At 42.2% G+C, this 26,409-nt stretch overlaps 1 protein-coding gene across 1 annotated transcript in view; it reads right to left on the bottom strand.

Moving 5' to 3' along the window:
- LOC126335259 (sialin-like) overlaps positions 1–25,435 on the bottom strand; it is a 138,350-nt gene extending 112,915 nt beyond the window's left edge. Inside the window, exon 1 of the mRNA XM_049998303.1 lies at positions 25,366–25,435. Coding sequence (XP_049854260.1) covers positions 25,366–25,387 — 22 coding nt within the window. The 5' untranslated portion in view covers positions 25,388–25,435. The remainder of the gene's footprint in view (positions 1–25,365) is intronic.
- Positions 25,436–26,409: the final 974 nt, after the last annotated feature.

Raw genomic sequence — 26,409 nt, forward strand, 5'->3', positions numbered from 1 at the left:
TCAACTTATCCAGGCTACATCTCTTTAATTTCCTACGTTTTTCCAGGTTCTTCAGGTTTAATCTACAATTCAGAACCAACAACTTGTAATCGGATTCCGTAGCTGTCCCAGGAAATGTCTTGCAATTTAAAATAGGGTTCGAAATCTCTGTCTTACCACTATATCCCTTGGCATGATATAAGCAATGAACCGACTTTAGACGGAAAAATTCGGCAATTATGTCGCAAAATTATTGCACTGCATGATAAACATGCTCCTCAACGCACAGTCAAGGTAAAGAGAGCTCCCGCTCCGTGGCTCACCACTGCATTACGCCAGTTAATGAATAAACGTGATGCTGCACATAGGGCCTTCAAGTGTAACCCAACTCCCGAGGCGTACGAAGCTTATAGGAAACTCCGAAACAGAACCAAGCAAAGCGTGAGGAATGCCAAAATCAGACGTGCCCGCTCTGTCGTATGCGGCATATCAAAACCTGCTGCACTGTGGAAAAAGCTGCGCAGTTTCGGTATAGGGAAGCGAAGATCTGACGCTGTTTATCAAGCGTCTGCAGAAGAATTAAACGATTTCTTCTCAACAGCTGTAAACTGCCACGCAGCGACAAATTACCAGCCCCAAGATATCAATCTCTCGAGAGACAAGTTTTTCCTAAAACATGTCACTGCCGGCACAGTACACAAGGCAATTATGAGAATCTCTTCCGAGGCAGTAGGAAATGATGGAGTGAGCATTGGCATGATTAAGAACGTCGTAGACACTATTATTCCAGTTATCACAGACATCTTCAACTTGTCTCTTGTCAGTAATACATATCCTACTAAGTGGAAGCAAAGTTTAATTCAGCCTATACCCAAGACTGACAACCCTAAGTCGCCAGGTGACTACAGGCCGATCAGCATACTACCTGCAATATCTAAAGCCCTAGAATACATCGTCCATGAACAGCTGACGGATTACCTCAAAACTCATAACATCCATGACGAATATCAGTCAGGCTTTCGAAAGCACCATAGTACAGCAACTGCATTAATCAAAGTAACTGATGACATTAAACATGCTATGGACAGACGTGAAGCTACTATCCTAACACTGCTTGACTTTAGCAAGGCTTTTGACACAGTTGACTTCGATATATTACTAATTAAAATGAAACAGCTGAATTTCTCAAACAGCGCAATACACTGGTTCGACAGCTACCTCAAAAACAGAAGTCAACAAGTCATTTGTGGGTCGGAAAAGTCATCATGCGCTCTGGAGTTCCCCAAGGCTCCATCCTTGGTCCACTACTCTTCTCACTGTACATTAATGATATTTCTTCAGTGATTCACTCCTGCAACTGCCATCTTTATGCCGACGACATCCAATTGTACATAAGTGCAAGCCCCAAAAACATTGCTGGCGCAGTAGCAAGTATGAACGCAGATCTTTGCTCTGTTTCTCGATGGGCACAGAACCTAGGTCTGAAACTAAACCCCAAGAAATCCCAGGTCATACTTATATTTCATCCAAAGCTAATCAGCCGGTACTTTCGCGAAACAGTCCCTAAAATACTCCTTAATGGTACCCAACTACCATACCAAAAAACAGTAAAAGACCTTGGAATAATCTTGGATGAACACCTAAACTGGGAAGAACAAACAGTCACAGTTTGCCGGAAATCGCTCTCCTCCCTGCATGCAATTCAAAAATTTAGAAAAATATTTCCAACCCATGTTAAACAAAAATTAGTCCAAACACTAGTCTTGCCTAATCTTTACTACTGCGATGTAGTTCAACAAGGCACAAATAGTGAAAATTCTATATGCCTCGAGCTAGTGATGAATGCTTGCGTTAGATACGTGTGCAATATTCGGTTGTATGATCATATCAGTCCTTCATACTTCCAGCTAGGTTGGATACGCCCACATAAGGCACGCGATCTCCGCACGATGTGCTTACTTCATCGATTTCTTAGCCACTGGTGCCCCCAATACTTATCTTCTCACATTAAACACCTGTCATCATTCCACAATCGCAATACCAGATCGGATACGTCTATCATCTTGGCTGTACCTTTACATAACACAAAATCTTTCTCCGTGTCATTCTCCATCTCAGCCATACGACTATGGAACGCGCTCCCCTGTGATCTGCGTCTTATCCAGAACTACTCAACATTCAAGAGGGAACTCAAAACTTACACATTAGGGACGATATAGCCACCATTGTTGTGTCCCTCCCATCTCTTTCTTTCTCCTCTCTATCACAGCTTCGAATTTTACCATTCTATTTCTCTTCCTCTAACCTATCTACCTTTTATATATCTCTTTCACCCCATTCTATCGCCTTATGTCTCTGCTCGATGAGAATAACTCACAAGCTGCAAGAACATAACGAGAAAATTCCCAACTAACAATGGGACTGACATTCACAAAAGAAAAGTATGTTTACTTTCATATACATAGTCATTATTATTATTATTATTATTATTATTATTATCATTATTATTCTTGATTGTTACAATTATTTTTTATTGTTATAATTATCATTGTACTACTGTTTTAATATCAATTTTTTTTCTTTAACATCAATACTGCATAATACGTTATATGTCCTTAATGTTATGTAGAAACTGTAACTCGTTCAATCTGAGTATGCCTGGTTAGGTGTAAGAGAGGGCCTGAAGGCCCTAATCTTGCCAGGTAAAAGAAATGCATAAATAAATAATCAATTTGAAAGCTTCCGTTTTCTCCAGGCGTCTTCCACGTACTTCTTTTATGATTCTTAAACCAAGTGTCAGCGATGATTAAATTATGCTCTGTGCAGAACTTTATTAGGCGACTTCCTGCTTAATTCTCTTCTCCGCTTCCATAATCACGTACTAGTTTTTTCTTCTCTTCCTTTTCATACTATCGAATCCCAGTCCCTCTTCACATTTAAATTTTCCATCTACTTTAACTATCTGAATAATTTCTTTTGTCTCATTATACTTTTCTTCAATTTTTTCGTCATCTGCGGAGATAGTTGGTATATAAACTTGTAGTTCTATGGTAGGCTACGATAATGTGATCACTACACTCTTCATAGTAGCTTAATTACATTCCTATTTTCTAATTTAACATAACTGGAAAAAATTAATTGTGTTTTCCAGAGTAGTATTAAGCCCATGGCCCCTAACAACGGTAAATAATTGCTTGTAATAGATCTTATGATGTAAATAACTCCTGATGTTTCGCCATAGTCAGTGCTTATTTATTTCGTGTTCTTCAATCTTGCCATAATTACCTAACTCTAACAATTCTACAACCATTCATTAAAACTGTGTATCAGCTGATGATGAGACGCTAGGCGATTCGAAACCTGTAATGGTAAATAGGAACTGAAACATCACAAAAGGTGTCTGGTTGCAGTTATTTCTTAAAACTATTACTACATTAGTTACAGCTCTGGCACTTGACGAAGGAAAGTTAACAATGATGCGAAGAAACCAAGCGTTTCCAGTTGTACTTTCTTCATCATAAAAATACACCTGATACAAGCAAACACAAATGCGATGATTGGTCAGCAGCTCTAGCACACGTACCCTAGTGTTGGTTCGCTCTTGGTAGTGGGACCTATTTTTGTATTAGCTATCTTGTTACTACATACGGCAAATGAAACTATAAGATATTCTGACGTATTAACAGCCATCAGCGTTTCTGTAAATCATACTGTAGTGATGAAGTTTTTATTTCAAAAATCGTCTACGGTCGCAATCTCTGTACTGTTGTGCAAGGATTGTCGCGCTATAATATGAAAATGGCTGTCGATTCTTCCTGCTCTGTAGTGAAACACGCACGTGGAACACCGTTAAAAACTGTCAAGAAACAGATTATTCTCGAAGTTTTTGAAAAGGTAACGGAAAAAATCGGCGCTGAAGTTTTCCGAGGACTTTATTTACGAAGTTTTTGGCGTTTTTCTGGATAGTCTGTACTTCGCACGTTGAATTCTCGATTTGGATTTCTTATTTCTTTTTCGTTCAATTAGTAATACCCACATCTTTTAAATATAAAATTAATCAAATATGTGCTAATTAGCACGTATCTAATCATCATTTTTTACGAAAAAGCGCATATTCGGGTTTCCAATTACATATTGAACTCAAAATTCCAACTGAAAAATTCGATTGCAAACAAAAATTTTTGGCTATCCAAGATTGTTTAAATTAAGAACATAACAAATTAAATTATTAGTACAGAAATGAAAAATTAGATACACTTTATTTGGACTGTATCCATTGCTTCATACCACAGACGTGGTCTCGCACAAGCCAGAATCATAAGCGTCGTAGAAACAGGGAACACAATAATTTTCGCAGCATCTAGCACACCATACAAATGCCGCATTTTCACAGTTGCTACCTTACTAGTGCAGTATGAACCCACAAGAACTGACCTGGCGCCAAGTTAAGGGATTTGTTGCAAGAAATAACAAGACATTTAAGCTGCCAGACGTACAGGAACTAACGCACGCACGAAGTTTTACCATACGTCACTGCCTAGCACTGGCGGGATGCACAACTGCACGTCATAAAAGAAGAGGAGAAAATTATGCGCATGGATAGATTCATGGATTCTGTTGTTGATCGAATCGTTATCAACGTGACAGGTGGCATTTCCATTACAGAAATATTTTTCTCGGATTCGGGTGTGGAAGGAGTTCAGAATTAACAGAAGACTGACTATATGTAATACATTCAGTGGCTTCAGTATTTATTTAACTATACGATGAAACCTCTGAAGTAGCTTTTGAGTCACGCATTCCTCGCGCAAATAAATTAAACTGTATTTATGTTAGGAATTTTCATTGCTATTGTTTTTAATTGCGATACTATTTTAGCTAAGAACGAACTGTGTTCCGCTCTCCGTCTGGTTCCCTGAGAAGCGGGTGGTATTCCTGTAATTTTACTGAATATTGTTTCATGCTGTTTATAAATTAAATGACATTCGAAGCTATGTTGTTTCTCTGCTCGTCTCTTTTCACGTATTAACTGCAGCTGCTCACATCACTGCAGGTAAGTTGCACCAGCTGGCTGGACAAAGCTGTCCAAGTTTAGTGCGCAGCTAGAGGTGCTGTCCTGAGTTAACGCTCCGCCGATGTGCGCGTAACGAACATCATAAAACGTGTTCCTATCGTCGTGCTTCACTGTACTCGAAACAGCTTGGCGTCCGCTCCACATGAAACGAAATCGAATCAGAGTCCAGCAAACGTGGGAGAATACATAGGGAATATTACATCAGGTTTATTCTACGATGAACACACTACAGGTGGCTGAACGCACAGTTCTGGCTTTGCAAGCCAGCAATTGCGTCAGACTTTACTTGTACAAGCTGTCTAAGCTAATTAAGTTCATCTGTAAGACAACTAAAGCCCGTGAAAGAAACGAAGGTTTAAGGATGGACTTATTTAATTACTATTATCGATTAGGTATGATCATCTTGAGAGCAGCCTGTATCAATAACATGCTAAAAATTGAATAAAAGTTTAGGGAAGACTAATAGCGTCAGAGAATATAAAATCTGATGAAACTGAAAGGCAAACAACATGCTGGTATACTAACATTCTTGGCTAAAAGTTTTGTGGTTTTTATACCATTTTATCGATACATATCGGTCTGACGATAATCATAATTGGCCAGATTTGGAAAAGAAATAAAATATTTAAAAATACTTGTGATCAAAGACTATTAAAACAGTTGGATGGTCTAAAAACCAAATACTAAACAAATAGAGTTAAATTCAGCATGGCATATACTTGTACTTTGTACAAGATGGAACACTCAGTCTCGAATTATTTGCTATGTTTTTTTTTTTTTCTAACAGGAGACAAAAAGTAAGTTTGCATCTAAATGTCAAGGGATTGAAAGGTGCTAAAAACAGTGCGATTGCCTCCAGCGTAGTATATTTCTTCAGAGAAGTAGCAAACTGACCTGCGTTAATTCCTTGTGTAATCTGGTGTCGCAATTGGGCTGACTGTTTGGTCGAAGATGTTAAGTGACTTGCTGAGTTCTCCGATTCTGTTAAATAACTTTGTGACCTAACAGAGCAGTAATTGTAGGAGAGAATGGTTGCTATTCACAGCTATCACAGTCTGTCCATCCCCGTCCTCTTATCTAAAGCCTCTGAAGCAACGGGGTTTACTGGCTTAAACCGCTGCGATCCCTATGGTGATGTAAAAGGAGCGAAGCTGTCTGTAGTGTAAAAAAGCTAAACAAACACAGTAAATGTCAGATTCCGGAGCCATTCCACGGGTGAGTGAAATATTGTACAGATCTTTCTGGTAGGACCTCTAACCAACGGAGTGGCAGGAATGTTGTCACTCAATGCGGAAGGATACACCAGTCTGTTTCAGATACAACATGATCCACGAGGGATGTTCTGCGTCTTTAGTTGTGAATTCAGATTTCTTTTTCGAGACTAATACGCCCACAATCAAGGCGTGTTTGTCACATCCGCCTTGGCCAACCGATTCAGCTAATATTTGGCAGGTTCCCTGTGTATAATATAAAATAAAAAAGTCAAAGATATTTTGGCCCTACAACCCAACGCCTTAGAAAAAAAAAAAAAAAAAAAAACTTACAGTTCTTGATGTGCAGTCGACTCAAAATTGACAGAATCGATATGTAATTGAAACCTGAGAATTTTTCATAAAGATATATGTGAGTTCCGCAAAAGCATATTATTCCCAGATATCGAGGAAACAAATTTCTTCGACTTCCGCGTATGAACCCAAAAGATAAGGGGCTGTTCAACCAAGGCATCTAGATGCGGAGCGGAGAACTTGTACTGGATGCCCAGTTAGGTTCGCCAGGTTTTTTGTATTTGTGTTTTCTTTGTGTTTCGAAATTGGTAGGCTTAGTAGGGTTAATAAGATAAGTAAAGGGAATAATAAAAGCACAAATAAATTTATCTAACGACTTGGAGTAGTAAACATTTAAAAATTTAATTCTGGTCGCTTTACAATGACTTTTTCACTCACTCTTCAATTTCCTTCGAACAGCTTGATGGATGGTACTTGTCCTATAAACATTCGAAACAAATATATTCGTGGCACCAAGAACATCTAACGAATGCAATCATCGCGCAACTACATCGTTCCTTCCAAAGATCCTGTATGCCTCACATACACGAATATTTCTTTTTCGGGAATTAATTTTGATACATTTCACTCATCGATAACATTGTCTGAAAAATCGGTACTAAAACTTAATCATGAATTACACTGTGAATCGTTAATACGTCCGCTCGGCTGTACAATTCCGATGGGTTTCCGGCTGGCACACAGGTGTGGAGTCTGGAGGCAGCACTTCTTCCGTACTAGTCGGTTGACCCTCACCACCTACAGGGTGGTTAGAAACAGCTTGAACAGGATGTTGCAGAGTAGCTTAAGCTGAGAAATAATTGTTAACAAAACAATTCGATATTTTGCGCTGTTTCAGAATTAATTAACATTGAAGTTAGCCAATCAGGCAGTTGGATGCGCAAATTCAAGCGCAAGATACAGTTAGCATCAGTTGCTCTCATAGCGTAGATGACAGTGCACGAGACTGCTCGGCCTTTTCTTACTACCATTTCATGTTCCAGTTTTTGTAGCGTTCACTTGTTCGCTTTGAGGAAATCAAACGAAGATGACGTTTGGCGGCACCGTCTCTGGCGCGCCGACTGAATTCGTGCGCGCAACGGCCTCAATGGCTAACTTGAATGTTAATTAACTCCGAAACGGCGCAGCTTATCGAATTTTCTATTAACAATTATTGCTCAGCACAACCTAGCCTCCAACATCCTTGTCCTTACAAGCTTTTCAGATTGTTTCTGATGTACTGTGTAGACATGCTAGTTTCTCCACTTGAGGAATCAAGTATCAGATAAATTTTTTTATCAACAACATATGGTTTTAAAATGTTCTGAATATATGTTTGTAAGTTGAATTGTTCATTTCCTGGATTTGAAGCAAGAGAAGTAAACATTTCTTAGCGAGTCGGTTAAACGATTGGCCTCTTTATACCCCGAGGACCAAATTAATCATTTATAAGAACGGTAAAACTGTAGGCACCAATTTTCGAGAAGCTATGGTGGAATACTTCGCAATGTACGAATGCCTTATTTTGGTATACTACCAACAGCGACGAAGATTAGCACTGCTTCCTTATGGAATAACGAGCTCCGAGTATTCGTCTTCGCTGTAATTTTACTCGGAATTGTTTTTAGGCAACTAGACTTAAAATTTTAATTCTTAACTATTCCATTAATTTGCTTTTTATTCCTTACTGATGTGCTTACTTTATTAACACTCCTATTCCTACCAGTTTCGATGCGGCGAAAAGTACAAATGAAATGGAAAAAACCTGCAGAATGCAACTGGGGATCGAACACAGATTTTATGCTTATGGGTCAGATGCCTTCGTCATTAAGCCACCTGCGCTTTTGTATAACTGCGCATACTTGATGCGTACATAAGCGGAAGCCGATGAGGTTTAAAGGGATCGAAGGGCTCAGAGCACTATGGGACTTAACATCTGAGGTCATCAGTCCCCTAGAACTTAGAACTTCTTAAACCTAACTAACCTAAGGACATCACACACATCCATGCCCGAGGCAGGATTCGAACCTGCGATCAGTTTATAAGAAAATGTGCGTTTGCAGACTTCATGTACACTGAAGAGCCAAAGAAAGTGGTATACTTTCCTAATATCGTGTTTGGCCCCGCGAGCACGCAGAAGTGTCGCAACACGACGTGACGTGGACTCGACTAATGTCTGACGTACTGCTGGAGGGAACTGACTCCATGAGTCCTGCAGGGTTGTCCAGAAATCCGTAAGAGTACGAAGGAGTGGAGACCTCTTCTAAACAGCACGTTGAAAGGCATCCCAGATGTGCTCAATAGCGTTCATGTCTGGGGAGTTTGGTGGCCAGCGGAAGTGTTTAAACTCAGAAGAGTGTTCCTGGAATCACTCTGTAGCAATTCTGGACGTGTGGCTTGTCGTGTTGTTCTACTGGAATCGCAAAAGTCTGTCGGAATGCACAATGGACATGAATCGATGCAGGTGATCAGAGAGGATACTTACGTACATGTCACCTGTCAGAGTCGTATCTAGACGTGTCAACGGTCCCATATCACTCCAACTGCACACGCCACACACCATCTCAGAGCCTCCACCAGCTTGAACAGTCCCCTGCTGACATGCAGGGTCCACGGATTAATGAGATTGTCTCCATACCCGTACACGTCCATCCGTTCGATACAATTTGAAACGAGACTCGTTCGACCCGACAACATGTTTCCATTAATCAACAGTCCAATGTCGGTGTCGACGGGCCCAGGCAAGGGGTAAAACTTTGTGTCGTGCCTTCGGCTCCGAATGCCCTTATCGATGAAGTTTCGTTTAATGTGAAGGAGATATCAAGATGGTAAGGTAATGACCACGGTTCTCTCTTCTAATCATCAATACTTTTATTACACTACAAACGTACAGATCGAAGACTAGGCGGGAATTGAGGTCCCGGAAGTGCACAAAACAAAGATCAACTCGAAGACATAATACACATATGATGTTCTGGCCTATCGATCCGTGGATCGACGCCTCATAGCTCTCCCCCCTCCCCTCCCCCGCCCTCCCCCTGCAGTATGGAGTACGTACCACAAGGTGGTGGTGGTGGTGGGGGGGGGGGGTTACAGTGGGTTACAGTGAGTTCCTCCGCGTCTAACGGCACGGGCCGTGTGGGAGGAGAGCATGGAGCAAATCCTGGAATGCTGATGCTGAAGTCTTGAAGCGACGTGGGGGATCGTAGTCGTCAGCCGGTGCGGGAGCGCTAGTGTGGAAGGGTGTCACTCTGTCCTAATGATTATCTTTCCACTTGGCCTAACGTAAGCACGTAGGTTGCCACACGTAGCACTTCGAGAGATTTTGAAACGCTTCACTACACGTTATGACACACCACCTAAAGAGTCACACGAATCGTCACACTCAAGCATCACTAATGCGGTATCACCGCTAACGACGACAGATAAACCACAAATGTCATTAGGATGAACGTGGGTAGAGAGCTCGTAAGTGGCGCCTGCTAACGGAGAGGTATGCTGAGCCGATGGGCGGGGAAACCGAAGAACAGTGAGTGCGGTGTGCTGCGAGTATAGGGGTGAGTGTCAGACGGTGAGATCTGAGTGGGCGAGGCGGGAAACTGCGGGCTGTACCGGTTAGAAGAGCGGCGCGGTGTGCTGTCGCACGAAGATGGAACTGTTACATTAGAGCCCTGGGAGCTGGGGCCTCTGCTATGGGAGCCGGGAGGCGGAAAACCCCGGAATGAGCGTAGGCTCGTAGGTGTGAGCTTACTCGAATCATGAGCAGATGAAGAAGGCCGAGGGTAGCCAAAGAGCGTGGTCGCTTCAACGGTGGGTGAGGTAGGGGAAAACTCGACGCGAGCAGGTTTAACCCTGTTGAGGGAGACAATAGTTACTGAGCCCTTAATTACGATGTCCATTGTGTTGCTGGTTCATTTGACAACTCTGTACGGGCCTGTGTAAGGGGGCTGTAACGGGGCTTTTACAGTGTCGTCGCGAAGGAACACAAATTCGCAAGTGACGAGCGCCTTGGGAACACATGTGCGCCGCGGAGTGTGGGTGGAAGGGGGCAGGGGTTGTGGATCGATGCCACAAATGGTTCGCACGCTGACACTTGTTAATAGCCCAGCATTGAAGTCTGGAGCAGTTTGCTGAAGGACTGTACTTGTGTGACTTTGAACGATTCTCTTCAGTCGTCGTTTTCCCCCTTCTTGCAGGATATTTTTCCGACCGCAGCGATGTCGGAGATTTTGATGTTTTACCGGATTCCTGATATTCGCGGTACACTCGTGAAATACAGGGTGTTTCAAAAATGACCGGTATATTTGAAACGGCAATAAAAACTAAACGAGCAGCGATAGAAATACACCGTTTGTTGCAATATGCTTGGGACAACAATACGTTTTCTGGCGGACAAACTTTCGAAATTACAGTAGTTACAATTTTCAACAACAGACGGCGCTGCAAGTGATGTGAAAGATATAGAAGACAACGCAGTCTGTGGGTGCGCCATTCTGTACGTCGTCTATCTGTTGTAAGCGTGTGCTGTTCACAACGTGTAAGTGTGCTGTGGACAACATGGTTTATTCCTTAGAACAGAGGATTTTTCTGGTGTTGGAATTCCACCGCCTATAACACAGTGTTGTTGCAACAAGACGAAGTTTTCAACGGAGGTTTAATGTAAGGACCAAAAAGCGATACAATAAAGGATCTGTTTGAAAAATTTCAACGGACTGGGAACGTGACGGATGAATGTGCTGGAAAGGTAGGGCCACCGCGTACGGTAACCACAGAGGGCAACGCACAGCTAGTGTAGCAGGTGATCCAACAGCGGCCTCGGGTTTCCGTTCGCCGTGTTGCAGCTGCGGTCCAAATGACGCCAACGTCCACGTATCGTCTCATGCGCCAGAGTTTACACGTCTATCCATACAAAATTCAAACGCGGCAACCCCTCAGCGCCGCTACCATTGCTGCAAGAGAGACATTCGCTAACGATATAGTGCACAGGATTGATGACGGCGATATGCATGTGGGCAGCATTTGGTTTACTGACGAAGCTTATTTTTACCTGTACGGCTTAGTCAATAAACAGAACTGGCGCAAATGGGGAACCGAAAGGCCCCATGTTGCAGTCCCATCGTCCCTGCATCCTCAAAAAGTACTGGTCTGGGCCGCCATTACTTCCAAAGGAATCACTAGCCCATTTTTCAGATCCGAAACGATTATTGCATCACGCTATCTGGACATTCTTCGTGAATTTGTGGCGGTACAAACTGCCTTAGACGACACTGCGAACACCTCGTGGTTTATGCAAGATGGTGCCCGGCCACATCGCACGGCCGACGTCTTTAATTTCCTGAATGAATATTTCGATGATCGTGTGATTGCTTTGGGCTATCCGAAACATACAGGAGGCGGCGTGGATTGGCCTCCTTATTTGCCAGACATGAACCCCTGTGACTTCTTTCTGTGGGGACACTTGAAAGACCAGGTGTACCGCCAGAATCCAGAAACAATTGAACAGCTGAAGCAGTACATCTCATCTGCATGTGAAGCCATTCCGCCAGACACGTTGTCAAAGGTTTCGGGTAATTTCATTCAGAGACTACGCCATATTATTGCTACGCATGGTGGATATGTGGAAAATATCGTACTATAGAGTTTCCCAGACCGCAGCGCCATCTGTTGTTGACAATTGTAACTACTGTAATTTCGAAAGTTTGTCTGCCTGAAAATGTACTGTTGTCCCAAGCATATTGCAACAAACGGTGTATTTCTATCGCTGCTCGTTTAGCTTGTATTGCCGTTTAAAATATACCGGTCATTTTTGAAACACCCTGTAGTTGTAGGTAAATCCCTACTTCTTCGCTACCTCGGAGATGCTTCTCCGATCACTCGAGAACCGACTATAACGTTCAAACTAACTTAAGTCTTGATAAACTGTCATTGTAACAGCAGTAACCGAACTAACAACTGCGCCAGAATCTTGTTGTCTTATAGAGGCGTTGCCGACGCAGAACAGTATTCTACCTGTTTACATATCTCTGTAGTTGAATACGCATACCTATACTAGTTTCTTTGGCACTTCAGTGTATATTGATGTAAAAAGTTCAGTTATCCTTTATCTATGGATCCCGTCTATTCTGAGTGGACTGCGCCACATGAACTTTAGGAGCAGTTTTCTTAAAAACGGGGACGGGGTTTTGGGGGTGGGGGGTCGAGCCAAAATATCTTAGAATTTTTTCATTTGAGATTGTACGCAGGTGACTTACCAATCACGAGCCGAATTGGTTGGCCCTATCTAAAACCCTCCTCTGGAAGACTTAGCACCGACAAACAGGAAAGCTACATAGAAGACTGCACTGCACTGTAGTTTCAAAGAATGTTTGAGTATGATTCTACGTTATAAACGAAAACTGTTAAACTATGGACGGTGTTCAGTACTGATTTATTTTGTTAACTGGTTTTCAGCTTACAAGGCCATCAACAGACTTTAACTGATGTACCGTTAGGCGACACATTCTTTATCACCAGCTGCGATTGAAAGAGACAAAAGTTGTTATTTAGGCCGCAACTGACGTAATTTGAGTGCGTTCCGAAAGTTCGATCCTTGGTTCTGAGCCGATTGTGCTCTCTGCGCCGAAGCCGAGGTGGTTGGCGGAGCACGTGGTCTGTGTTCACGTCCAGACAGGAACGTTCTCCTCACGGAGTGTGAGGCAAGTGGCTCGAATGTGAAAGCGCCGCTAGTAGCATTCTACTGCAACGGAAGAGGGTCTACATATTCTGGTGTTACTGCTAATTTTAGTTACGTCGGTACGTTTATCACCATCTATTCCGCAACTTATGTATAGCGCGGTGCCCTGTGGATCTGTTACACCAAGCTGTTGTTAGCGAGACCTACGTCCTTCTATGCGATAGTAAGTACGAGGGTCAGTCAAAAAGTAATGCCTCCTATTTTTTTTCTACGTTTAATTGTCAGGAAATTTAAATGCAATTACATAGGTTGAAAACCACAACATTGAGGATCATTTTGTCATTTTTCAATGTAATCTCCGCCCATCTCTACAGTTTTGGTCCATCTTTGAACAAGGGCATGTATCCCAGCACGGTAAAAATCACAGCTCTGCTTCCTAAGCCATTGACGCACGGATGTTTTGACGGCCTCCTCATCTTCAAAATAAATCCCACGATGAGCTTCTTTTAGTGGCCCGAACAGATGGAAGTCTGATGGTGCCAGGTCAGGGCTGTATGGGGGATGAGGCAAAACTTCCCATCCAATTTTGACAATCTCGTCAGAGGTGTGACGACTGGTGTGTGGTCTTGCATTGTCATGCAAAAGAAGAACATCTGCCATTGATTTTGTTGGGCGAACTCGCTGAAGACGTGCTTTAAGTTTTTTGAGGGTTGTGACGTATTGAACAGAATTTATTGTGCATCCCTGCTCCAAAAAATCAACCAGAATCACACCCTCTGTATCCCAGAAAACTGTTGCCATAACTTTCCCTGCCGATCGCACAGTTTTGAATTTTTTCTTCCTCGGCGAGCTTGTGTGACGCCAATCCATTGACTGCCTCTTTGATTCGGGTTCAAAAAAATGCACCCATGTTTCGTCCCCGGTCACAATTTTTTTCAGAAACTCACCTCCTCCAAACGGAAGCGCTGCAAGTGTTGGGAGGCTATTGTTTTCCTTGCCTCTTTATTCTGATCGGTTAACATTCTTGGAACCCACCGTGCACAAACTTTTGAGTACCCCAATTGTTTAATAATCGTGATCACACTGCCTTTACTAAGAGAAATAATGCGACACACTTCATCTGCAGTCACCCGACGGTCACCACGAATGATGTCATCAACTTGCTGAATGTTGTGTGGAGTCACTGCACTCACCGGCCTGCCGCTCCGCTTTTTGTCAGTCAACGGTGTTTGCCCTTCAGCTTCCTTACAACGACGAACCCATCGTCTAACAGTGCTGACATCCACTGTCACAACACCATACACCTTCTTCAGTCTTTCATGAATGCGTATGGGCGTTTCACCTTCTGCATTCAAGAATTCAATCACACAACGCTGTCTCAAACGAACATCGATGTCGGCCATCTTACAAACTTCTGCTGTGCTGCCACCTGTTGACACAGAAAGTTACTACTGCAGTGGATTGCAGAAGGTTTGAGGAATGGCGCCAAATTCAAATTTTTCACTTAACTTAATTTTTTTAAGTAGAAAAAAATGGGAGGCATTACTTTTTGACCGACCCTCGTAAATTACCGTGAGGGAACAAGTACGCAATTCACTCACAGCTTAGTAATGGAAGTAGTATGTTTTATTCTGCTCATTACTTACGTGCTTGCTAGTTGTAAGACTGTGAATTTGGCTGTTCCCTTGTAGAACTTGTGCCTGTGCTGACACTACCCTGGAAGAAGGTTACAACACATTGGGAATGGCCTCTTGTCAGCGATGTTTTGTGTCATTCAATTTGCTTTGTGTTTAGGGAACTCTGGCTGCGTGTTTCCATGTTATCATTTGTTTTGACTGTCAGGCTGGTCCGGGATACGGTTCCCTGTTGATTGTATTTCCTTGAGCAAGTATTGGCTTAGAACGGAGCTTACAGGTGGAGCCACGCCAGATTAATTACAGTTCTCTACGAAACATCACATTTTGGTTTAAAGTTACCATTGGGTATTTTGTCTATTTTACTGTCAGCGGACCCGTGTTGAACAAGAAGAAAAGAAATAAAAATCCAAGCTGTTGACTAGTGCAGCTTACATTACATTTTACTGCAGCTAGCATATGCATTGGACGTCAACTGTACTGTGCAATTTGTTGTTAGTGTATGCCGTGTGTGAATTGTACATCGACTATTTGTAAGACATTATGTTTCTACTGAGTATAGGTTATGGCTGTTATTGTGCTAACCTTAGTTAAGGTCTTCAGTTATAGTCGTATGAAGTGAACGTTAATAGACCCCTTTGAAAGCTTGTATTTAAATTGCACTGAACACACTAAGATTTTTTAAGTTCTCATTTTGAATTTCTAGACTAGCCAGTCTGTGTAAGTTCCTGCCTCCGAACGTGGAGTATAGTTTTTATTAAAAATCAATGTAATTTTAATGTTCGACCAGTTTCTTAAATGTGCCTGTAAAAAATTGATTTGCACGTCCTTCAGAGCATGTTACGAATATATCTTGTAATTATTGCTATCTCAACCGATGCTAATGTACTCTGTATCTCAAATGAGTAAAATCATACATTTGTATATTGTATTTAAGTCGATGGTGAAGAAGCACAATTTGTAACTGAGGGCCTGTAAGCAGCATATGTATGTTTATAGAACTGTGCATGATACGCAACGATATTACCAAGGAGCGAAGGGAGATACTAATTGCATAAGGAAACCTGCTGAAACAGGTTGTGTTCGTTATGTATGGATATATTGCTGCGGCATAAAACTGGCAGACACTGACTTTTAGAATTGAAATATTATGACCATCAATAGTAACAGCTCATTCTACAAGTTAATCACTCGGTTTATCCGCTCCCACTTCCTACCACAGTCAAACTGTCTCTCGTCATTAAAGAGGCTTCAATACAGGGTGTGCATAAAGTCTGGGAACACTTTCAATTATTTATTGCACAAGAACTAAACGTTGTACAGATGTCATACATATTGCATTTTGAGGAGAAACTTTTTTTTTCCTCGATATGTGTACCATGTGTGACCAGGCAGACGCCAATACGGTTATCGAATTCTTGGCATACACGTCCCAGCATGGCATCGTCGACTCTGGCAGTCGCTTCCCGTATTCTCTCCCGGAGCTCTGCTACATCCCGTGGTCGAGGCGGTACATACACCAGATCTTTAATGTGCCCCACAGAAAAAAATCACACGGAGCGAGATCTGGTGATCGGGGAGGCCATTTCATGAAACAGCTATCCCCTTCGGTAGCACAGCCGATCCATCGAAGCGGCAGTTCAGGTACCCACGAACTTCACGACGAAAATGGGGTGGAGCCCCATCCTGTTGAAATATGAACGGAGAGTCCGATTGCATTTGAGGCATCAGCCATTGCTTCAACATATCCAAGTAGCAATATCCAGTGACAGTGCTCTCGGCGAAGAAGAATGGCCAGTACATTTTTTGACGAGACAAGGCATTAAAAACATTTACCTTTGAGGAATCACGCTCAAATTCAGTACATTCGTGTGGATGCTTTGTACCCTCGATTCGACAATTATGCCTGTACACTTTCCCATTAGTGTGAAAAGTGGCTTCGTCGCTAAAAATTAATCGCTCAACAATGACATCCCCATCCTCATTCAATTGTTACAACTACGAACAAAACTCAAAACGCCTCACTTTGTCGTCGTCATTGAGTTTTTGCACTAGCTCCACTTTGAATGGGTTTATAGCTTCTGTCGCAGGACTTTCCACACTGTCACTAGAGCCATTTCGAGTTCACGGGATGCACGACGCACCGATTTCTATGGACTCCTTATGAATGTCTCTCGTACGCGCTCCACATCCACTTCACTCACACTGGCACGTCCGCTTACCTTTGCCGGGCACAAGCAACCCGTCGTAACGAATTTGTTGTGCCAGTGGTAAATGGCCTTCCTTGTTCTTGGCTCTTACCGTACTTGGTTCTAAACATCTGTTGAACAGCTGTAGCACACTTGTTTTTGCCGAACTCCAACACACAGAAAGCTCGCTCCGCACATGTACTCGCCATGTTCGCTACTAGCGCTGACTATCGGCAAATTACCAAACTACGCTGTGGCGGTATACATGAAAAAAAAATTCCGTTTCTTTTCAAAAAGACATACGTATCATATCCGTACAGTGTTTGGTTCTTGTGCAATAAATAATTGAAAGTGTTCCCGGATTTTATGTACACCCTGTACTTGTGAACAAAATTGCGAACACATGGAGAGGGGCAGACACAGAGTAAATGTCATTTTTGACATTGTAATGTAAGCACAATTAAAATGTTGAACAACGAAGAAATATAAAGGGAACAAAACGGAGAAACATTGAAAATAATAGTAATGTGTGTGTGTGTGTGTGTGTGTGTGTGTGTAAAATTAAGACAAGAGTATCGAAGAATGGCTGGGAGAGGTAATACCCTTCCAGCCTTTCTTAAATTCTATTGTCTTGCCTTTACACTGTGTAAATAACCTGCAATGCGAACATTGTACAGTGAACGGCACATGCTACAATTTCCAGTACAGTAAGCAACATCTTTTCGACTCTATCGCCCTTCAAAAAAACGAAAAATAACCTGCTTTGCACTCGGGCTGCTGCTGCGAAAAGGCTTCCGTATTCTGCACTAACACAAGGAATGTAACTACGTAATACTCCACCTGAAGACGATGGTTTGAATCATCGAAATGCGTACCGAGGAAATGAACAAATGGCACATATAGGAAGCTGTTTTATTTACACATGTACATCCACTATCGGTTGAGTGTAATTCTTTGATAATATAAATACAGAAAACTGCAACCAGTCATGTTTTTGAAATTATTTTTTATTATTTTTTCGAGCATTTTTCAGGCTCATCTTAAGATGGTGTACAGGAGGTTACATGGCTATTTCAAAGCTTAATGCTCCTCTTCATGTGTAATATTTTTCGAAATAGTGTTCACCAGTATTGTTGTGTTCTTTGACGGCAACATTCATTTAAAGTTTGGCCATAGCACTGTATACCGAAAACCGAATAACGAAATAAATTAATGTTGTATAATATCCGACATTTTTTACATTTCATTTATAATTATGAAGTTGTTCGACCAAGGAGAGACGGAGAAACCAGTTAATACGATTCTACATGCTACTATAGCGTGTTTGTGATCTGTTTATGCATGACTCTGTGCCTGTAAGTTTCTCTCTTTCCACCCACCAAACTCTCTCACTTTGTGTGTGTGTTTGTGTGTGTCTGCATCCACTTGAATCTGCTTGTATTTTCAAGTCTTGGCATCTCACTCTGTCTGCCTGTCTCTCTCCCTCTACCTCTCTTTATCTCTCTACGTCCCTTCGATTTCTACGCCCTGCACCACTTTCATCGTTTACCGAATTACCTACTGCTTGAAGTCGCAGGACGTATCCTATCGATTAATCCTTCCTTACACAAGTTGTGGCATAAATTTCTTTTTTTCCTATTTAATTATAACCTATTCATTAGTTATACGAATAATCCGTCGTTACATTTTTCTGTTTATCGGATACGTTTCTCTTCCTAAAACGCTACACTCCAAATACATGCTTTGGGGAAAAGGGTTCAAAGCACTTAAATGTTAGTGGATCCATCTTATTCTCATAAAGTCTTTTTTTGCCATTGCCATCCAGTACCTTATATCCTCTTTGTTTCCCCCGTTGTCAGCTATTTTGATGCACAAATAGCAAAAATCATCCACTACATTCACCATCTCATTTTCTAATCTAATTCCCTCACTGTTATCTGACTTAGGTCAACTGTTCTCCATTAGTCTTGCTTCATCTTTACTGATTTCATCATGAAACTTTTTTTCCAAAGCGCTGTCCATTCGATTCAACTGAGTTTCTAAGTCTTTCGTATCCCTGACAACAGCTTTTTAATTTCTTCTTCCTGAACATCAATTCATTTTCCAAATTGCTTCTTAGCTTTCTTTAGAGATTGTGTTTGAAATAACTTCTCCTCAATCTTAATTTCTTAATGCTAACGTAAGGAAGAGAAATGAGTGGTTAAGCCCAAACAAAGCAGCAACTCCCCTGCGCCCACCCAACAAAGGTGATATGTATCTGGTGGAACAGCGACGGTGTGGTGTACTACGAATTGCTTCCCTTAGGTATGACCATCACTGCTGACATTTATTGTGAATAACTGAGACGACTTGCAGCGGCATTTCATTAGCAACGACCAGGAACACTACGGGAAGTGATGCTTCTCCATGATAACGGCGGCGCGCGTTTTGCTAGACCGAAAAAAAAACACTTTACAGGTGTTTGTGTTGAGAAGTCATTCCGCACCCACGTAATTCATCTGATCTTGCGCCCTCAGATTTTCACTTTTTCCGCTCTTTGTCGGACAACTTTCAAGGAACTTCCTTCCCGGATGAAAATGTGCTCCGAACGTGGCTCGACGAATTCTTCGCCTCAAAACCATGTGATTTCTGCAGTCACGGAATCTAAAAGTTACCACAGCGTTGGCAGACTGTTGTAAATAGTGAAGGACACTATATCATTGATTCGAGCCCACACTAAGGCTTACCGGCAATGGTAACTATTCGTGACAGGAACAGGAAAAGTGGAAAGTGATACTGGTGCACGAAGCTCAAAAAATGGCTCTGAGCACTATGGGACTTAACATCTGTGGTCATCAGTGACCTATAACTTAGAACTACTTAAACCTAACTAACCTAAGGACATCACACACATCCATGACCGAGGCAGGATTCGAACCCGTGACCGTAGCGGTCACGCAATTCCAGACTGAAGCGTCTAGAACCGCACGGCCACACCGGCCGGCACACGAAGTTCCCTCCGCCATGCATCGTAAGGTGGCTCGCGCAATGTAGGTGCACGCGGAGATTAAACGTGAGCCGTGGCGGACTGGCGCCAGCACCGGGTACTCTCGTTATAGCGTTGCGATCGATTTTGGAGGATATATGAGATCTTTGCATATCGTGTGGCTTTCTTCCGGGTTGGCGGGCTTCAAGAGTCGGCTGTTAGCTTTCAAAAGGAAAACATAGGGAGACGTGGGATGTCTCAGGAGAAAGTAGCGTTGACTGCTACCGAGTGTGCCCTATCAGCGTGATATACCGCGCAATTGTATTGGTCGGCAAGTCTTTGTTTTGGGGCAGCTCGGAGATCCAAGTTTCATGATTTCTATCAAGGGAAAGGTCCCTGAAGGAATGTGATTAAGCTGTTTGAGCCGCTTACTTGTGCTGTGTGCAAGCATCAAGTTAGTTGGCCCTTAGTGTATGTGGCTGAGCGACGCGTTGAGAGGCATTTCACTCGCTAGATGATTGTGGATCTTACACAGCCGTTAACCGAAAAAGTATGTGGATGAGCTCCGTGTGAGCTGGTTTAATGTTGGCTTCGCAGTGAAGTGTTAGTTATAACCGTATACAGTGATTGAAAACTGCACCTAAGTGATATTATTAATATTGGTGAAACGTCCTTAAATGGTTTCAATTTAAAGGGCAGTGATTGCTGTGGACGGAACATTTTGTAGACTGATGCAAGTATGTCTGATACAAGGATCCTGCCCTGTATTTTGGGTGGGCTTCAGAGAGTTGCAATTGTCCTGTGTTTGTCAAAAGCTGCTGTAAGCGCCAACGCTTTGGCGCGGAGTGAGGTGTAACCCGCTGCCTAGGTCCTGCTGTGTTTACGTAACCGTGCCACGGCTGGATTGCTTTGAGCGAAGACCCCATACAAAAAGATTAGTATATCTTTTCCTTCCGTCAAGGGGGGTAAAACGCGTTTTGTAATTTGTGATTTTCTAATGTTTAAACAAATGTTTCTTGGGTTACATAAAGATACACCTGCAACTAAGTGTAAATCTGGGTTTGTTTCATGGCAATCTTTCTTGCTTCTGTTACATATCTATGTTCTAGTGTATTGTGGTTAACCACGTGAGATTTAAGTGTTATTTGGGCCGTTTAGTATTTAAATGCACTTAAGTTGCTGGCCCACTCTGATAGGAACTGTACTGTTAGATGTAAGCTTTTGTTAAGTGTGGCGAAGCCACAGCAATACTAGGTTTGCTAGTTGTTTCTGAGCTGTTTTTACATGCATTTTATGGTTATACGTGTTTTGTTTTAATAAGAACTTACACTAAGTAACTGCTGCTTTTAGTGAAGATTGAGGGGAAGTTGTTTAGGCCGTGTAGTATTCAAATGCAATTAAGTGGCTGGTCCACTCTGATAGGAACTGTACTGTTAGTTGTGAGCTTTTGTTAAGTGTGGCAAGGCCACGGCAATACTGTGTTTGCTAGTTGTTTCTGAACTGTTTTACATGAATTTTATGGTTATGCTTGTTTTGTTTCAATAAGAACTTTTACTAAGTAACTGCTGCTTGTAGTGAAGATTCTGGGGAATGATCTGCAGGAAACTTATGTTAATAAATTAAGTATGCGTAAGTCAATGTACGACTACCAACCATGATTCACCATCCCGTTTTCCGTCCTGATAATAGTTCAAAAAATGTTCAAATGTGTGTGAAATCTTATGTGACCTAACTGCTAAGGTCATCAGTCCCTAAGCTTACACACTACTTAACCTAAATTATCCTAAGGACAAACACACACAGCCATGCCCAAGGGAGGACTCGAACCTCCGCCGGGATTAGCCGCTCAGTCATGACTGCAGCGCCTAAGACCGTGAAGATAATAGTTGTGGTATGGATTGTGCAAGGTCGTATTAAAGGGGTAACGTACCAAAACGATTAGTACAAGGTAGGAAAAGATGGTGAAAACCACCAAACCGTTAATATCCGAATGTCACTCAGATTCCCCGCACAGCCCGTGTACTGATGTGTAGGATAGGTGGCGGGGGTCGTGTGTGGAAGCGCTTCCGCCACCGCTTAATGCTAACATTGCCAAACTCAAAACAACATGCTGATACTATGAAGACACGGGATGAGGCGAGGAAGGAGATGAAGAACATTTTCCTGATGAAGATTGGCCATAATTTAAATTCTGATGAAGTTGTGAGGAAATGAGTTATGAAGAGACGGGACTAATTTCCCTTAAGAGTGATGTGGTACTTTATTATTCATGGATAGCGGCAGGTTATGTGAAGGGATCGTTTAGTGGACGCGAGAGCGTTGCAGGTTTGTTCGACAATCTCTCGTTGCAGACGGTAAAAGAGTCATGCTGCGCATCACGCAGAAGTTTGCTGTTGTAATTCAGAGAGCGTACACTCGTAGAAGACTCGGACAACGTATTACATCTTCCCACATTTGCTTCGCGAAATGACCACGTCAAGAATGTCAGAAAAATTGGAGCGCATACGGAGTTTTAAGGAGAGTTGTTCTTCGCACGGAGCATTCACGATGTAACAGGTAAGGTAGTAAGCGACTGATATACGAGAAATATCCTCCACTACATACCGTAGTGTGGTTTACAGAGTACATGTGCAGGTCTACAGATTTTGGGAATAAAATCTTCTCGGTTTTCAAGGCGCGTCAATTCCAATAAAATTCGGGAGCTTTCGATGGCTATCTCCGGAGAACCGAGAATTTATTCGGACATGCCAAGGCGAAAATCTCCGAGGAGACAGATTTTAGTCTCTGTTCGTAATATAGCTAATTTTTGGTGTATTGCTAATTTTTTTTTATTTTGAAATTTTTCGGGTATTCCGCGGGGTGGCGTCGTCAAGAATGGTACTATATTACGTTAAAGACGTTCTTTGTCATCCTTAGGCAGCCCTAGTGGCTGGTTTGTCTTCCACTGGCTGAAGATGAGTTGACCGTATGCGCCTTGACCTCGAGGGGAGGTGAGGGGTGAGGATAAGGCACCGGAGACCCCTTTCTTGCAGTGGTGGTACCACTGATCGTGTTTTGTGGTTACTCGAAAGCTGAGATTAGACAGCCAGGTGACATTAGCAGTTCTCGAAGACAAGACCGACTAGCATCGACCCTATTCCGGTACTGGCAGCGCCAACAGAAAAGATCAGTTTGTCGTGTGCATGCAGTTTATCCGCTCTCCCAACGCGGTACACGTTGGTGCGGCTAAGCCGCTGAGGTGGAAAAGGGGGGGGGGGGGGGGGGGGGTGGATAGGGGAGCAGAAATACATGACCGGGACGGGAGCCGCGGTCTCCCGTGTCATGGAGCCATCACGATGGTCGGGACGCAGCACATGCGTAGAACACACGTCTGTGGTGTGACCACTGCTTTTCAGTTGGGCTGGCGTAAAGGTGTCTCCCACAGACCGGGTCGTTGTGCTTTGAGGACTCACAAGGCTGGATCTCAAGCCTTACTTGGCTATAACGACTGTATTTATTTATCGTCTAATCATGTAACCGAATCTCTACAGAATGATTCAAAACACACTACGAGCACGTGTTTGCCTGTTTTAACAGTTTGGTGTCGCTATACTCCATGCCGTGTCCGTCGGAGAGGCAGTGCTCCGCCATAGCTGAGTTGGTTGCTTGTTTGCTAATCTGTGTGGCATTTGCGCCCCGCGCATCTTTCCTGTATCGTCCGTATGGTCAGACCTACGTACGACTGCTAAGGAATACGATAAACTCCTGGTTTTCGGAGTCATAAGTTGTCCTTCACAGACCTCAACAAGGCTTTCATGTTGGGCGGCGGACGAAATACACAGTTAACTAAATTTTTAGTCGACGCTTGAAAGAATATGGCAATAATATTTAAACGGAAAAGTCTTCCTAATGTTATGCAGAATTTTATTTATTTCGTTACGAATCGAGTTTCGGCTTCTCGTGCCATCGACGCAAACACAGATAAACAAGATATGATACACAGATATTATTTGTACTGAAAATACAAAAATGACAAATAGGAAAATATTACACTCATTACATTAAGTAAAAAGGAGGGGAAAACAATGTTTTTATGTGAAGATACACATAACAAATGAAGAGAAATAAAATGAATCTAAAGTTTGAATCTAGTATTTGTAACGACGTTTTAGATGTTGAAAGTTGGACCTTTCAAGGAAGTGGTTCACTTTTCTAACGTAATCGCTTTTGTTCAAAAGAACTAAACAGATTTTTTAGCCTTGGTAGCGACGACGTCGTTAGAGATTATTTTCTTCTTAAACTTCCAAATAATAGACTCAAACTGTAAATTAATGTTACTTCTCATCATTTGTTATATGTATCTCCACATAAAAACTTTGTTTATACCCCCGTTTTTTAGTTAATTTAATTATTATAATATTTTCCTACGTGAACATTTTGTCATTTTTGTATCTTCTGTACAAATAATATCTGAGTAAGTCGTACATCATGTTTATCCGTGTTTCTGACATTCATTTGTCACCTGAAGATGGCCTGAGGAAGCGAAAGCCGTTCATGACCAAATAAATATAGTTCGGCACAACATTAGGAAGTGTTTTATTTTGTAATATTAAAATACACATTTATGTTTCCGGTGTTTTCCTGCCGATTTTTGCGGATGGGTTACCGTCGTAAGGGATTCACGCCGTCGCAACGGGTTTTACTTCTTTCTATGCCAACTATGGCGTAGGTTTTTATTTTTATTTATTGCCGGAGATCTATTTATCCCAAATCTGATACCGACCTATCAAATTAATCATCTCTTTAAGCATGTATCTAACCCTGCAATTATGTTTTAGCTAGAGTTGAAAATACCAAAATCTTAAAGTTCCACTGACTCGGTTCAGGGGAGCCTTTACTAGCATGTGGATGACTTCATTACCTATTCTAGCCCACAAAAATCAACTTACAACAGGAACAAATAGAACATTTTAAAACTGACAATTGCTCCACCGTTACTGCTGACGAAAATAAATGATGTACTGCATACAGTTAGTACCAATAAAAGTAATAAATCGTTTGTTTAAGGTCAACACTGAATCACTGGTGTATGACGGTCTCGTGTAGAATACAACGGCGTATTAATTATATTCTTTAAAGTGGTTCCAGTTGTTCTGATAAGCCTCGGCAGCTCACAGGGTGAAATGTCAGTCAGTCTTGGAGGTGCACTTAGTGGGTCATCGAGTACCATGTACGAACAACATTTTACTTCACAAAAATTACGCATATAATGTACCAGTTTTGTGCGCGTTTCATGAGTTTGACACGCCGGAGCTGCTGCAGCCTTACCTCTGCCTCTTGTCAGCGCCATGCTGGCCGGCTATGGAGTGAGCAACGGGCGCATGGCGACTGCTTTAAGAGGCACAGGGCACAGTAAATCATTTCTTGTTTGCTAGCGTTTCTTATCGAACATCCTCCATTGTGTGAGGGTGCTCTGCGAGGTGACAGGGAGACAAAATCCCGCCGTCTGCTCGCCACTCTTTTTCCGGCGTCGTGCGGATTTCGAGAGCGGCAAAGCCGTCTTTTGTTACGTAGGTGCTTCGCAAATCCTCGTCTCGTGACGTAGCTCACGGACCATACGTGATGATATGACGCTGCATTTTTAAGCAACACGGGCAGAAATAATAACTAAGGTGCTCGTTTCTTCAGACATTTGTAAAGCCTACATAATTCATTCGTTTGTGGACTCTCCTATTCATACATATTTCATTTTCCACGTGTATCCTCAAGGACGTGAAATGACTCAAAGAATATTTTACAGACGTGTTCAAATTATTAGACAAAAGAAATTTTTTTCCGAAACTTAACATTTGTTACACGTTTACATACAAATACAGATTATATTTGTACACACTATACTTTGTATGTATGCCTTTGTTCTTAATCAACGTTTTTATCCTAGTTTTTATTAACTTTTCGCATTTCATTTCAACATCATTGTCATTGTACCAGATTTCCTCTAGTTTCTCCCTTAGGTCTTGTTTGGTGGTTATTGTAAATTTCATTGTCGTCTGTTTCACAATAGTCCCTACACTTCCAATTGGGTTCATATCTGGGCTATTCCCTGGCCAGGGCCACACTTTCAGTTGCTTTTCTTCTAAGGAACTGGAAACACTTTTGGCTTTGTGGCAAGTTGCCCCATCAGGCATAAAAATGAAATCTTTATTAAGAAAACACTCATTTATTTGGGGAAGAATTCCTTTTCAAGGATTTGTTTGTACTGTTCTTCCCTCACTGCCCCCTCAACAATGTGTAATCTGCCAAGACCTTTTACGGACATCACACTCCAGACCATAACGGAAGTTGAATGCCTCACACATTGCTGCACACACT

This window comes from Schistocerca gregaria, chromosome 2, assembly GCF_023897955.1.
Source record: "Schistocerca gregaria isolate iqSchGreg1 chromosome 2, iqSchGreg1.2, whole genome shotgun sequence".
Taxonomy (NCBI): Eukaryota; Metazoa; Arthropoda; class Insecta; order Orthoptera; family Acrididae; genus Schistocerca; species Schistocerca gregaria.